The sequence below is a fragment of the Hyaena hyaena genome, unplaced genomic scaffold (assembly GCF_003009895.1).
Source record: "Hyaena hyaena isolate Hyena2069 unplaced genomic scaffold, ASM300989v1 scaffold_1354, whole genome shotgun sequence".
Lineage (NCBI taxonomy): Eukaryota > Metazoa > Chordata > Mammalia > Carnivora > Hyaenidae > Hyaena > Hyaena hyaena.
Window position 1 is genome coordinate 52,589 of NW_024081997.1, and position 16,629 is coordinate 69,217.

The window sequence follows — 16,629 nt, forward strand, 5'->3', positions numbered from 1 at the left end:
ACCTCACTTATGAGAAGGTAACTTCCCATCCTGCTACGGTTACACTTACAACGTGAGACAAGGGACCCTCCGCGGTGGCCAGGGTCTCTCTCTCTCTGCATGCTCGGTACCAACGTCTTTAAGAACACCTGAGTGTGATGGCCCGAGCATCTGCAGGCCGTCCTGGGCTAGCACGAGACGTCCTGCCTCTCGCGCGGGCTGGGCACATACTTGCTGTCTGTGGTTGCTGCGCAGGAAGGACCTGGGGACCCCGTTCTTGCACTCGGAGTCACTCTGCTCCTCGTAGCTCTCGAATTCACTGGAGCTCCATCCGTACTCCAAAGAACTGTTTCCACCTTCATCTCCATTCTCCACGTCATCATAAATCATCTCATCTGATGGCAAAAATGCCAAAAGGACATTAAAAAAAGCAGAATTCACTGGTTACGTTTTACCCGATCACTGAGCCCTGGGGTCTTGGAAGCATATTGGAAACCCACGGGGGCAGTGTAGAGCCTCGGGGTTGGCTCCCCCGTACAGGTCGTGGGGAGCCCCTTCAGGGTGTGGGCAGAGACGCGCAGGGCCAGACAGCACTCCGACGAACCCCTGCCCCCAAGAGTGTCCTGAGGGCCAAGGTCTCGAAGAATCCGGCATGATGATACGAAACAACTGCTGGCCAGACGTACAGAATGTAAACAAGGTAGGCAAGTAGGTGATAGAGACATTCAAATACGAACACGAGCTCATGGGAAACCATTGTAAATTTTGCCATCGTGCGAATAACCGTCTCACAAATCTTCTAATCTATCACTGTTTTTAAAATATTTCAATCACAAATCATTCAGAATTAGTGAAAAACACATGTTTATACCACTAAATATGATGACAGGGGATCTTCACTTTAAAAATTCCGAAGACTATAAGTCCCATCTTTTATCTCCCAATCTCTGCTCTGCAAAAGTGAATTCCGGGAGCCAAGCTGCATTATGGGGGCCCCCAGGAAAAGGCACACATCTTGAGGTTCATTACCAACTAACTAACCCACATCCTTTCTGACACATGCAAAGGCCTCAGGTCCCAAGAAAGTACTTGTGAGATTCTCTGACAATTATAGAATGATATGCAGCAGCAGCAGAAAACCCAGATGGAGTTTCCTGTGGCAGGTTGACGGGACTTTCCAAGAATGAAAACGTCATTCTACAAACTTCGAGAACATCAGTGTCTCTCTAAATTCCCTTACTTATTAAACACATGAGCATAAATGGCTGTTTCAGCTGGAGTTTCTCAGGTATAAATGACTTGCCTGCTTAAGCTATCACTGAAGGAGAGTACAATGTGAGCTAAAAGATGGCATTTATGTTTTTCAATTAAATTTTTCTCTGGTCACCTGGGTGGTCTAGTCAGTTACATGTCCTACTCTTATTTGGCTCAGATCATAATCTCATGGTTTATGAGTTCAAACCCCAAAACAGGCTCTGTGCTGACAGCTTGGAGCCTGCCTGGGATTCTCTCTCTCTCTCTCTCTCTCTCTCTCTCTGCTCTTCCCCCACTTGTGCATGCACACATGTACATGCTTTCTCTCTCAAAATAAATATTTGAAGAATTTATTCCTTGGGGCACCTGGGTGGTTCAGTCGGTTAAGTGTCCGACTTCGGCTCAGGTCATGATCTCATGGTTCGTGGGTTCGAATCCGCGTCAGGCTCTGTGCTGACAGCCAGCTCAGAGCCTGGAGCCTGCTTTGAATTCTGTATCTCCCTCTCTCTCTGACCCTCCCCTGCTCACGCTGTTTCTCTTTCTCTCAGAAATAAATAAAACTTTAAAAAATTAAAAAAAAAAGAATTTATTCCATAGGCATCCTTAGTTGTTCTCTGTAATGAAACTTAGCCTTAAAAATCTTCAGTAATTCAGCCTTGATTAAAAGATTCTCTGGGGCCAAGAGCAAGCTTTGTATATATAATGACATTTAAAGGCAAACATTTGCTTTCGTTGGAAATGAGAAGTAGGTACAAAACTGTCACTGACTATTTCAGATTACTCGGCCTTGGATTTTATCTCCATGAACTGAGATTAATTCTAGAATATAAAACAGAAATCCAAATTTCTGGTTTTAAAAGCCCTGAGGAGGTAAAAGCCCTGTCATCTGGGTAAAAACATGCAATATGTGAAGCCACAGAAGCGTGGGTCAACGTGCCTGAAGGACGCCTATGATGGCACCGACTGGGCACCAGATCAGCAGGGCAGGTGGATTCCGGGGATGTGGCCGACCCTGGCTCAGCAGCCACGCAGGTCTGGGCCGAGAGCCGTCCTGAAGGAGGCAGCTGGCCGCAGGAAGGACCTGGTGACCCTCTACGGCATGGTCGGCAGCAGAGGCACACAAACGTGCGGAAGGTGCCTGTGCGCTGTCTCCTGGTGCGGCTCATGAATCCTGAAGCTGCTCGATTAGCACACCCTTCTCCCTCCACAAACCCCAGTGGACATCGGGCTACTCTGTGTGCAGGAAACAAGTCCGGACGCACAGCACGGCCGGTGCCGCCCACACCCACGGTGGGATGTCCAGCCTGTTGCAGGTGCACCCAGATCAGCTGGAGGGCTGGTCCCGGCTCCGGGGAAGACGGCCGAGGGTCCTGCTCTACTCTGAGTGCTGCTCTCGGCAGGCTGGCTGGCTTGTCCACCTTGGGGAAGCAGGAAGTAGGCTATCGACACCAGGCACGATGGGCCGCCTCTAACTCAAGTACATCACCACTCAGCGGTCAGAATGTGGGAAAATAACGCTTCTCCATGTTCTGGGAAAGGCAGTACTACCTGGGCCTCGCCTGCACACAGAAACTTTCAAGGACTCGGAAGCGTCTTGTTAACGACAGGTGATTGACACTTTGTGAATTACAATCCCCTCCTGAGTTCCTGGACACACAGACTGGTGCTTTATGAAACCGAAAAGTAAGCACAGTCCCCGGGGGGGGGGGGGGGGGGGGGGGTGTGGGCGTGTGTTTCTCCCACGAGGCCAATGAAGGGAGAGGTCAGCAACTTGCTACCTGCCCTGGGCCAGGATGGCCCTAAGAAGTGCTACTGTGGTGGCGATGGCCACACGGTCCTGTGAGTGTGCCTAATGTCACTGAACTGTGTACTCTGAACTCGTTAAAATGGGTCAATTTTATGCAGTGTGCACTTTACCACAATAAAAAAGAAAAAAAGCAACAACACAGAAAAACGCGACCCCAGATGGTCATTATACTATCTCATAAGAAACCCTTCAGTCTCCTGCCAGGATTTGTGACAGAACTTAACCCGAAATGACCATATTTTGCACAAAGCACACAGGCCTCCACTCTCCCTCGGACACATCTGTCTCCCCAAGTTTACCCGCTGGAGCGCTCACATCCTGCACAGCTGGAGCAACCTCAAAGATCTAGTGCCAACTACTTCACTAAGAATATATTTAGTTACTTTTCAAATATCAAAATGCACCACAAAGCACGAAACAGCAGGCCTGTCTGCAGACCCCGACTAAACGCCGTGTCAGCGGCCACCCCTGTAATGGCAGCTGCACGAGCCTACACGCACACAGCCAGGGCTCGGGCCCCTCCGCTGGGTCAACGAGAACCATTCTTGGCCTGTGGCGTCCCCTTATGTCTGAGGGGTGTATCTATCTAAAGACCAAAGGCACCCTACCTCTGTGTGTCTGCTTTTTACTCACCGTTGCCTTTTCACTCACACACATACACACAGTCATTTATTCATTTGTAACGGCAATATAACGGTCTATTGTATAAATTCACTGCCATAGGTTGATCCTTTCCCCAAATGTGGGCCATGATGTTTCCCCTCATCTTTTGCTCATTTTCTTAATTTATTTTATTTTTTTAACATTTTATATATTTCTGAGAGAGAGAGAGAGAGACAGCATGAGCAGAAGAGGGTCAGAGAGAGAGGGAGTCACAGGATCTGAAAAAGGCTCCAGGCTATGAGCCAGATGTCAGCACAGAGCCTGACGCGGGGCTCAAACCCACGAACCGTGAGATCATGACCTGAGCCGAAGTCAGACACTTAACCAACTGAGCCACCCAGACGCCCCTCCCCTCATCTTTTGCTCTTTACAAATGGTACTGCAGATAAGTATCCCTGCACATGTCTCCTTGACAGCAGGCACGAATTTCTCCAGGACACACACCTGCAAGGGGACCACCGGTTTGTATCGCTGTCTGCACGTTAGCTGGGTCTAACTAAAGTCTTTCTCAAAACAACTGCAACACCAAGACGTTTAATGAGGAAAAGAGCAAAGGGCCACAGAGGGTGCCAGGACCCTTTGTGATCCTAACGAGGGAGGGTCCTGGCTGATGTGGGACTGAAAGCTGCCGTGAAGGCCCATCAGGGTCAATATATCTAGGGAACTGTGTCAAAGAATCACATTAAGACATCTGACTTCTATGACCATAAAGTTTTGAAAATATTTGTGGGAACCTTGAGCAGACTCTTCTTTATTTAAGAAATAAAGGGAGTAAGAGGGAGGTATTCTTTTAGCTGACAGTTCGGTGACTCTTGGTTGCATCCATACACATCAGGACCCTGCTAGGCACTGTCCTTATAGGGACACAGCAGGCTCTATGCAGAACAGTGGTCACCTTTGGTAGGCAAACCACTGGTAGACCTTCTGTCAGTGTTTTGGATTTAGAGGGGACAGATCAACCCTTCTGTGTTGGAAAAGGCCTACCTGGTAGCAAAAATTACCCGAAAATGAATTCCAAGCTTGTTTTTACAGAAACGAGTCTTTAAGCCCCACCTTATTTGCATCATGTATTTAAATAACTACCTAGGAGCACATTTATTGATAAGCATTTCCAGTTCTGTTTATAAAGGGATCCAAATGTTACGTATTTATCTCCCTCAACGTAGGAATCTCAAGGGCAGGGATGACTGTTAGCTGAAACTTAATCCGTGCTCGGTATGTAACACTATCCAAAAGGATTTTGGAATGAATAAACTACCATGTGCTTTTAACTCTCTGTCATTTAGCACGCTGGATGAAAATGACAAGAACGTGTCCTTTTCTAGGCTGAGAATGTTTCCTCCTATTAGGAGTTTTTAACATTGAATGGCCACAAATCTTGTCAAGTGCACTTCAAGGAGATACTGAGATGAGCCTATGGTTTATGTCCAGGAGTCTGTTCCTGTGGAAAAGATGGTAAAAGAACCTGCTCATGTTGAAGGGTCTGTAACCTCCTGAGACTGATCTGAAGGGTTAAGGTCGGCTTTTGCTGACTTGCTGGGATATTACTGGATGTGATTTCTTTACATTTTCATCAGGATGTTCAGCATCACCCCTTCAAGCGAAGGGGGTTCTAAGTTTACACCAACACCCTAAAATGAGTCACATGCTCTTGTCTTCTACTATCCACTGGGACCGTGTGCAGAGCTGAGGAACTCTCTAGTCCCCGACAGTTTAGCAATTCACAGGCGAGGACAATGGTCTTAGCGGGCTGCTTGGCAGATTAAAATTCTAGATTGTGAATCATCAGACATTAACATGTTCTACTTCAGACACAGTCGAAGTGTTTTAACTAACTGATATCAAGTTGTTTCTAGAATCCCTTCATGGCGTTCGTGTATTACTACTGAAGTTTCTTGTTCCTGATCCTTTCTTCCTTCCCTTCTTCGCTTCCTTCTCCCTCCAATAATATCGTTTCTTCCTAACACTACGAGGGGCTTGTCTATTTTTACGTTATTTTTAGAGAATTGCTCTTTTGTTCCGATGATACATTCTATTGTTTGTTTTCCGTTTTATCACTTTTGCTGTTATCATTTTTTGTCCTTCTACTTTCGCTGTTTGCTCTGTTATTCTTTTATGTAACAGAGTAGATACCGAGCTCAGTACTCTTCCATCTTCTTTTATTAACAAACGCCATTGTGTCTGTAATTCTTTATTTTAAATCTATCCTGTAAGATTTTATGCCGTATTTTCATTATTCAAGTCATAATATTTCTACTTTCCATTCTGTTTTCATCATTGTCTATGAGCTAAGTACTAGTATTGTTTTTAATTTTCAAATGTTTCTATTGTTTTTTTTTTAAATTAGGGAATGAGGCATGAATGTCAATTCTTTGGCATTTCTTAACATTTGCTTTGAGGAATGCTATATAATATTTATAAATATTCCATGCATTTGAAAAGAAATATCCATCTTTAGGTTGATCACATACTATATTCTTCTGCAGTTTACTAATTTTGTATCCAGTATCCATGACAGTGGAGGGAGCTTTCTTAAAATCTCCCACTCCAATTATGTACTTAACTATTGCTGATTGTTCTTCAGTCATATTTTGCTTTATACATTTAGAGGCTGTCTTGTCAGGTGCACACAAGTTTAAAACTCTTAGAATTCTCTCTTGTGAAGGACTCTATACCTAATGTTTTATAGCCTAACATTCAATATATTATAGTAATACTAGTTATATTTTGGTTGGAATTGGCCTTATGTTTCTTTTTCCATCAATTTACCTACAAAAGTTTTATATTTTTATACAGCTCTTGTAAAAATATATGGCTAGCTTTGTTACTTTATCCAACCTGAGAATTTCTTTTATGGGCGATTGGATTCAACTTATATTTACTATAAGTAGCAATATATTTGCACTAAGGTTGCCATCTTTGTTCATACCATTTGCCATACTTTCTTACTTTACATTTTCTTGCTTTCTACCAGACTGGGTTTTTCTCTATTGGTTTGGAAGTTAAAGAATCCATTTCTATTCCTTTACTGGTTACTCACAGCAAAAAACACACAATCACTATCTATACTCTCTCCCTGAAAACTGCACAGACATTAGATGCTTGGGGTTAGTCACCCTCCAGTTGCCAGTAACCATAGCCTGGGGCTTGCTCCCTCCCTGTAGTTATACTCTTGAAAGAAACAATGCTGTTAGTGCAGTCTTGATCAATCCTGCTTTAGATTCATTCACAAAGTTATTTGCTCACTGCTCTTTCTGCTTCTCATTAGGTTCAGTAACTTTTCCTTGAAATGCAACGTGAAACAGCTCTTAGAGTCTGAGCAGTAGATCCCTCCAATCTTCAGCTAACACTGCCTTTGCTCCCTCTTTTTAAACACCTGTGTTTTGGGGTTAGTAGACTGATCTGTGCTCAGCAGTTTTAAGTGTATGTGCCTATGTATGGATTCAGGCTTGACCCTGCTTTGAACTTGTATTTCTACAATTTGAGAACTTAGATCTTTCCTGAATTCTAGAAAAGCATTAGGACTTCCTTCTTCTACTTTCTCATTCATGTTATTTATCAGATACGTGTTAGTACTTAGCCTCCACATTGCTTACTTTCCATTTACACGCTTCACATATTTAACTCCCTCTGCTTTACACTTATCAACTATCCCTTTTAAAGTTGTAACACAGGGGCGCCGGGGTGACTTGGTTAAGCGGCCGACTTCAGCTCGGGTCATGATCTCACAGTTCATGGGTTCGAGCCCCGCATTAGGCTCTGTGCTGACAGCTCAGAGCCTGGAGCCTGCTTCAGATTCTGTGTCTCCTTCTGTCTCTGCCCTTCCCCTGCTCACGCTGTCTCTCAAAAATGAATGAATGTTAAAATAAAATAAAGTTGTAGTACAACCACACATACCTATGTGCTCAAATATTCTACCCCCAGTATCAATGAGGCACTAGAAGACACATAAAACATGAACATAAAACACATACGAGCTGTGTATCTCAGGTTTGTGGGCACAGTAACAAGTCATTTTTTTTATACCCAAAGAGAAAGACTGATAAACTGAATCCTCTAAAACTCAAATTTCAGACAACTCAAACCTGGTTCAGAGTCTGAATTTTCTCTCGGCACGTCATCATAAATGGCTTCTTCTGGATCTGGAATAAAAAGAAGGAAACTTTCAAAACCGACCAAGTACAATGTCCACTGTTCAGGCCCACAGTCTCCGGTGATGCCACACCAGTGCCAAACGCGTGCACCTGTGCAAAGCAGCAGTTTTCTTGGGACTGAAGGATGACGCTCTATGTGAGCCAGCTGTGTATAGGGAGTTTTATGGTTTCTAGGCCAATTTAGTCCATTATTTTGTGTTCACCTGCACTTTTCTATGTGGCTCTTTATAATTTTCAGCCTACAAAGTCAATGTGCTCTGATGTACAAACAATACAGAGGCGCCATGCAGTTTCAGAACCAAAGGGACTGCTCAAGTGGTGCTACATTAACAGGGAACTTAAAACAAATTGATGGTTCTATGATATTCTGAACTATTAGATATGAAAAGTAGGCGCATGCAAGTATCTCAGACTACATTATGTGGAATATTCGCATCCTCTGAGATTTTAACACGTTTTCTTTTTTTTTTTAAGGTTTTTTTTTTTTTATTTATTTCTAGAGAGAGAGAGTGAGCAGGGGAGGGTCAGAGAGAGAGGGAGTCACAGACTGAAACAGGCTCCAGGCTCTGAGCTGGCAGTCAGCACAGAGCCCGACGCGGGGCTCGAACCCACGAACCGTGAGATCATGACCTAAGCGAAAGTCGGACGCTTAACCGACTAAGCCACCCAGGCGCCCCTGTAACACGTTTTCTTAAGAAAAGGTGGGGATCCTTTTGGGCCGGACTACATAGTGAATACGGTATGAAAAGGCTGTATATGAGACAGCAGCGAAGCCAGAAATCTATTTCAGATTTGTAAGAGTTCAGGCCTTCACGGAAATCAAGCACGCTCTGAGGTCTTCCACACTGAAAACCATAAAGGTCACCATGACTAAGCAACAACAGAAAAATGAGGTAAATACCCTCAACTCTGCCTCTGCCCTTGAGCCACTGTTAACATTCCGGGCAAGGGGTAGGGAGTAGCAGGCAAATTTGGGAACGTCCCTCATTCGCCTCCTGCTGCTAAGCCCCCATGTGATAGATGCTCCCTTCCTTGTAATAATGTAACTGCAACCGTGAAAAGCATTTCCACTCCTGAGAACGTGAGCGATGTCCATCTACGCGCCCGTGAGAACCACGAGTCCTCTTACGTGCAGACCTGCTTGTGATACTTTGCTGTAAGAACGCGGTGTATGACACATACACGCAATGTGCACTAAACGACAGTGTATGTGATTGGTAAGGCTTCTGGTCATCACTAGGCTATTAGTAGTTAAGTTTTGGGGGGAGTCAAAGGTTAGACCCAGAGATTTTGCCGTGGTGGGTGTCAGCACCCCAACCCATGTGTTATTCTTGTTAACTGCCACTTGTGCAGTAAAACAACTCGTGCGAGAAAATCAGACAAATTTGACTTTGGAAATAAAATTGCTAGTGAACAGGAAGACGATACTTTCGTCCTGGAATGACCCCGGATTTAGCAGCCCCCTAGCACAATCATCTACTTAGGCTAAGTTCCTTGGTGGCACTGTCATAATTAAAACCAGAACAACACATTCCAGGAGATAATTAAATAAGCGGGAGATGGTTACAATGGTTCTTCCTTGTAAGTCAATCACAGAAAATTACACAGAAATTAGTGAGCTAGTGGATAATAAAGGCATAATTAGAAAACACATCTTTACTCTTCTTTAAAAATTAAAAGTCAAATCTAGTTACAGACAGCTCAGCCTCGTAACCGCGCGTAGAACAGCGGCTCTGCGGTGCCATATGGCCAGTGGGCTGCCTTCATCAGCCACCCACCCCCTTTCCAAAATGGTAGCCTGAGAAACCATCGCAGTGAGAATCACAAGAAGAATGCCTGGGTAACGTCTCGGCGGTGACTGCTGACTGTGGGCCTGTGTCCAAGCGTCAGTTCCCCAAATACAGGACAATCGTGGCAGAACCCAAGAACTGCGCTGGGAAGGAACAAGTGGGAGGAACCCGCATGGGACGGTGTGAGCGGAGACGTTCGGACTGGAAGTAAAATATGGCTTCAGGGAGCCCCGGGACAGCAGTGACGGTCAGCTCTGGTTGGTCCTTCAGGGAAATGAATGAAGTTTTGAAGGGACATGGGAATAACCAGCAGAACCCAGCAAAAACACGTTGTTCCCCGGGACGGCGTCCACGCAGAGCCCGGCGAGGATGCGCGCACGGCCCCGCCGCCTTCCCGGTGCTCAGGGTACTTACTCTCCATCCACGCGGTGTTGGCCGGGTCCGCCGCCCACCGGGCGAGGGCACTGTCCTCCTGAGGCGCTCGCTCGTCACTGGGAGAAAACAAACCAGGAAGCCACAGCGGTGAACATACTTCTGGTCAGGAGGCTGCTGCATGTCCCCAGGGGGTACATGAGCTCCAACGTGTGCATGCCGTCCCCTGATATTATTATGGGCATCCTGTGCTGAGAATGTCTTCTGAGCTGCTGCCTATGCAGTTTAAAGTCTGATCCTGCCAGCCACACCCACGGCGTGGACGTGTGTGGAAGGACCCAAGCTTACGGCCCCACCATACCTTCCCACTTCTCTTTTTCGGGGCATCTTTAAAATAAACACTTAGACTTAAGCCCTCGAAAAGTTAGTGATCTCCACCCTAATCATCTCATTAGTAACTGAGTGGTGGGTGGGTGACCTCAGTCCATATCTATTGGGACAGGGGACGCCCTTCCCCTGGCTCCCTGCACACACCCCATTTCTGAGATACGTGAGTAATAGATCTGGTGCCTTTCCTTCCTAGTCCATGGGGGTGGGCATACTGAGGCAGTGCGTTCGATCAAAACGACCCGGGGACTTCACCTCCCCGAAGTGGTCACTGGGACGCCAAAGGGGCCACCGGCTGACACAGGCAGAGGCTTCTGCCCCTCACCCACCAGGTCGAATGTGCATGTGCTCATTTTATTGGACCAGCTGCGGCTTCTCGACAGACGCCAGGCTCAAGGTTTCACTCCCAGCGGTTTGTGAGCGCTTCCGAGTGATAAATGAGACACAAAGTCCCTGCCCCAGGAGACCTGATGCGTCTTCCAGTGGTTCGTCAGAACTTCTCGAGGGCCTGTTGTGTGCCCCACACGGCACTGGCTGCAGAGACCCGCCCGAGTGACGTCACCCGCCAGAAATAAAAAGTGCTCATGACTCAGCTGGTGGTGTGCTCCAGCGTAATGGTCCTAGGGACCAAGCCACAGGTCACACTCGGGGAGCAGGAACGCTGTCCCGTGGGTGACAACAAGCCACCGGAATGCTTTATTCAAAGAGCGACAAGGTCGGATTCATTGTACACGCTGGGGACAGGCCCCACGCACGCTGATGAAGACCTCAGGGCCTATGGTCCCTGGAGCTTTGTAAGGAAGAGGTGGGCATGGCGTGGAGCACTGCACAGGAAGGGAAGAGACAAGAGCCATGGTGGGCGCCCAGAGACAAGCACGGGAGCTCGAGAAAACACACATGTGCAAATAAGAGTTTCATACAGAGTTAATGCCACACTTCACGATAAGTGACAGAGATGGCGGGGGTCGCTGCAGGGTGGTCTCTTCCCATTATTATCATTTTTGTTTGTTAAAAGTTCAAATGGTTAAATGCTTGCGAGACTGAAAGGCCAGGGAGATGGCAAAGATCTTAAAAATGTCCAGGTCATGGACACTTTAGCTGTGCAAGCACGTGCGACACAACACGCTGTGTTGTGGATGTGTGTAAGAAATGCCGAGCCCATCCCCGCACTTAGTTGAGGAAAGGGTCACATTAAAGAAAAAAATATTCTCACACTTTTTAAGTCTAAAATCACATCAAAATGAAGTTAAGCACAAAAGAGAAAATCTAAACAAAAATGGATGATATTTTAAACTATTCCTGAGTATTTCCGTGTGTTTAAAAAAGGTCATGTTTTGGAAAACAATTTGAGCTTCTCTCACACCACTTCACATTCTTTTCATTCTAAGAAACGATCCTTTCAGCAGATACGTTTCTCAACATACATTTCAGATCACCAGTGATAACATGCCACTCACTTGTCTCTTGTTACGCACAAGCTGTGATTCTACCGCGGGGCCTTGAGTGGATCTGCTTTGTGACAAATGTAATGTAAACTTGGTGCAAAGAGCTTGTGGCGTGTGTGCCTTTCTGCAGAGATCCCGCTCATCTGGGGAGGAGTGTGTCTTTCTACATTCAGAGGCCAGCCTACAGCCCCAAAGGAAAAGCCAGGTGAGTGTGAAAACGGCCGGTCGAGGAGCTGGTGCCCGAGTCAGGAGCCTGCTCTCGCTCCGTCTGCTCTGCTGAGGCCTGCGCAGGCGAAAGGAAGCATGGCAAGCCGCCACCTGGGAGGGAGGGAAGCCTCGCTGGCATGCTGAGACCAGTTTACTTACTCTCCGCCTCCGAGGCCCAGCAGAGGCCAGGCACTCAGTAACGGCTTGGCGAACTGAGGTGTAAACAACTAAAAGTGGATAAATAAACACAGCCAGCAGCAGCAAACACAGGACCAGGTGAGGTGGTGGATATTCTAATGCTTGGTAAAGGCTGGTCCCACTAATTGGCGTTTAACTCATAAAAGGTTACAGACACAAAGATGGAGATCATATACTGAAAAAAGGTCCAATAGAACAAGAAGATATAACCATTACAAACTTACTCCTAACTAACGAAGGAGCCCCAAAATAGATGAAGGGATATTACACAGTCATGGACCGTCCCACAGTGACAGCTAGGAGCGCCAATGTAGCACTTTCCACAATGAAACCACCGGGCAGAAGATGGTAAGTGAGACACAAATCAACTAGACCTAAGAGACACTGCAGAACATGACACCCACCGACCCTCAAGAGCTAAACTACAAACCTCTTAGAAGAAAACAGTGAGAGAGCTTCATGACACTGGATTTGCCAGCCACTGACTGGACAGGACACCAGAAGCATAGGAAATATAAAAGAAACAAAACACATAAGTAGGATTTCATCAAAATTAAAAACTTTTATGCAAAGAATGCCACTGAGAGAGTGAAAAAACAACCCACAGCATGGGAGGAAGTATTCACAAATCACGTATGTGATAAGGGATTAGTATTGAGACTATAACTCCTACAACTCAACGAGAAACTCAATTCAAACATGCGGAAAGGACTTAAATGCCATTTCTCCAAAGACATACAAATGTACAACAGGACAGGACGAGGTGTTTGACATCATTAGTCACCAAGCAAGTGCAAACCAAAACCACCATGAGGTACCATTTCACACTCCCCAGAATGACTATAATCTTTAAAAAAATAGAAAATAAATTTGGTGACCATATGGAAAATTTGGAAGCAGTTCATTACTGGTGGGAATGTGAAGTGGTGCAGTCTCTGTGGAAAAGAGTCTGCTGGTCCTCAAAAAATGAAATACAGACTCACCATCCAGAGTTCTGACCGCAGGTGTACAGCCAAAGGGATAGGGAGTAAGGACTTAGATGCTCGTACCCCAGTGTTCACAGCAGCGCGATTCACAACAACCAAAAGGTGGAAACCACACACGTGTCCATCAAGAGGTGAGTGAGTGGACAAAAGGTAGCACGTGCTCACAAAGAAATATTACGCAGGCCTGAAAAGGAAGGAGATCTGGACGTGTCCTACAACGCGGGAGAACCTCGCTAACGTGATGCAAAGTGAAACAAGCCAGACACAAAAGGACACAAGTTACCCAGACTGGGCCAATCCACGGAGACGGGACGCAGAGTAGGGGTGTCAGGGGCTGGGAGGAGGGGACAGTAGATCACTACAGAAGGGTTAGAGGTCCTGTCTGAGATGAGGAAATATTCTGAACAGGGTGAGTGGTGATGGTTGTGAGACACAGCATATGCATGAGATGCCACCGAATGTTACACTTAAAATGGTTCAAATGGCACTGTATATGTTGTATACACTTTAACACAATTTTAACACGGATAACGCAATGTACCAAAAGCCATAGGACGATCCACTTCAAACAGGTGTGGATTAAACGTCAGTATGGCAGCTCAGCTGCCAAGCACCAAGCACAATGGCATGCGAGCCTTGGTCAAACCTGCTCTCTCCCTTCACAGGACTCAGTCCAGCAGCAGAAAGGGACAGAGGAAGCGACAGTGAGGGCACACTGTTGTAATCAGTTTTGAAGCAGGTGTGCCCACATAGCTCTGGAAGAACAAGAGAAAATTTTATAAAATGAGACACTGAGGCAGGGTTTTGAAATGTACGCAAGAGTTTGCCTAGAAGATGGGCTTTTCCTGGGCATCTAAAGGAGATGAAATAGTGTTTCTGAAGGCAAGTGGCACAAAAGAAAAGTCTACGATCAAATCAATTTGAGGTATTCTGGCTGAAAGCTGGGTCAGACCCACTGAAAACTCCCCTCCGGCCCCACAGGAGGGGTTCTGAGACCCTCTGCCACGCCAAAGCACACGCAGCATCTCCAGGACGGAGGCCGAGGAGGGCCGCCTCTTCCCGGCCTATCTGCACGTGCGTTCACGTGGTCGGTCTTTCCACATACAGTAGGAACCTCTAGTCGAATCCTCATGTTCTGGACACCTATCCTGGGAGCCCCTGGGCTAGAGAGCAGAGGGATGTTGGGGACCCGGGAGGGGAGGCTCTGGGCGGGGAACAGGCCTGGTCGGTCATCATCTCACAGCACTGAGGGCGGGAAGGACAGCCTCTTGGTGTCCCCACACTCCACGTTTTAGGAAACGGTAGTGGACTCAGAGCATGTGTGTAAAATGAGTAAGTTTACCTGTTTGCTGGATCCTCAGAACTTAGAGAATTAAATGGGCTGTCTTCTGCTGCTTCCTGTGTCTCTGTGAGAAAAGAAAAAAAAATCATATGGTTTTATGCTATGCTTAGGGTAAAATTGTAGGAATGGAATTTTACACTTAAAATGGTTCCATATTTTCTGTTCTTATGAATGACCGACAGCACAAAAATGATTGAGAAATATAAATTTTTTTTTAATTTTTTTAAAATGTTTTTTATTTTTAGGAGAGAGAGAGAGAGACAGCGTGAGCAGGGGAGGGTCAGAGAGAGAGGGAGTCACAGACTGAAACAGGCTCCAGGCTCTGAGCTGGCAGTCAGCACAGAGCCCGACGTGGGGCTTGAACCCACGATCCGTGAGATCATGACCTAAGCGAAAGTCGGACGCTTAACCGACTAAGCCACCCAGGCGCCCCAAGAGATATAAAATTTTTTAAGGTTGGATTCAAAATAAGATATTTTCAAAACAGGATTACAGTAAAAAGTGATATCCAAAGGCCCCTGCAACAGCTGCAATTAAAATGGTACCCAAAGAAACTGGGATACAGTAAAAAACACATTTTCTCCTGTGTCTTGACTTTTCACAGGAATTTACAGTTGTGATTTATTGGGAAGCGTGTCTGGATGAGAGCCTCCAGGGATTCTCGGGGGACAGAGAGCTGCATTCATGATATCTGACAACCAAATTTTTATATACTTACATGCACGTGCACACACAGGTATACACATGCACATGGGCACACATACTGGTACACGCACACACGTGTACTCACAAGCACACACGTATACACACGCATGTGGGCACACGTACTGGCGCATGTACACATGTATACACACGCACACACCTATACACACATGCATACACATGAGCACACGCAGACACACGTGTGTATTCACACACGATCTGTCACACGTGTCCGGCTGACTGCTGTCCCCCCATCCCCGGGTCTGATTTAACAAGCGGGTGATGAGCTCAGTTTTAGCCACATGCTTGACCGACTGGTGGTTCATTGCTACACTGGGAAACTGTCCCATAAACACTATTCTAGAAGGAATTTATCGTGTGCTAGGCAACCGTTCTTATCCACTTTCAAAGTGCTCGACAGTTGACTTGAGGTCCAGGAAGGCTGGGCTTCATGGATTAAGCCTGGAGTTCTCACTCATAAAAATGGTCCCCGGATGCCACTGAATAATAACGAACACCCCTCACCCACTGGTGGGCCCTGCCTGGCGGTGCACCAGGAGCCGTAGAGGCATGAACTCAAGTTCTAGAGGCCGCTGAAACCTCGCTATCTGCCAAAGAGCACACTCAGGTCAGAGGCAGGGCCAGGATCTGAACTCAGACCTGCCCATTCCACAGACTGCTCTTCCCTCACCACGCTCCCCCAAAGATGACCCAGGTGACCTCCTGCAGACACAAAGATACTCAACAAAGTCAACGAAGAAAGGATGTCGACTGGCAGTGAACACACATCACACAGTGGTTTTCTTTACGTGGCTGGGTCAAGGGGCCCTCTTGCCACCCCCAAATGCACACCGCACATGCCTGAATCCACCCCCCAAAACAACCCTTCCTGCCCGTGCCCCGCCTTCCAAGAAAAAAGATGCACTCGGGTGCGATGTCTGCTAACACGAGAACTTTGACGAGGAGTGTGATGGGCAAACTTATGAGGAAGTTCCCCTGCAGGCCACGCAAACCACTTGTCTCTTAATGTTCTGGAAGGATCTGGAAGCTCGTGCCAAGAGGCAGGGCACCATGAGTCTCTGACCGCTGGAGGCCCGCTAATGAACGGAGGCGGAAGCTCAGAGTTGTTTTGGGCGGTGGGGAAGACGGCGGGTTGCGGCTGTTCCTGTTTCTGAGTCCGTTCCACCGAGCAGCCTAGGTATGAGTGCGGGAGCCTGCGCGAGGACGCGCGCACGCCGACAGGGGCCTGAGGGCGCCCGAGCGAGAACGCGCACGCCGACCGCGGCCCTGAGGGGGCCCGAGCGAGAACGCGCACGCTGACCACGGCCCTGAGGGAGCCCGAG

The 16,629-nt window shown here is 46.9% G+C and overlaps 1 protein-coding gene across 1 annotated transcript in view; it reads right to left on the reverse strand.

Moving 5' to 3' along the window:
- The window catches only part of LOC120225279 (rho guanine nucleotide exchange factor 10-like), a gene marked incomplete at its 3' end in the record, with an annotated part of 83,659 nt that overhangs the window by 46,232 nt on the left and 20,798 nt on the right, over positions 1 to 16,629 (reverse strand). The window contains exons 5-8 of the mRNA XM_039223523.1: positions 14,585 to 14,648; positions 10,062 to 10,138; positions 7,789 to 7,845; positions 211 to 374 (exon numbers count right to left, since the gene is read on the reverse strand). Coding sequence (XP_039079454.1) covers positions 211 to 374; positions 7,789 to 7,845; positions 10,062 to 10,138; positions 14,585 to 14,648 — 362 coding nt within the window. The remainder of the gene's footprint in view (positions 1 to 210; positions 375 to 7,788; positions 7,846 to 10,061; positions 10,139 to 14,584; positions 14,649 to 16,629) is intronic.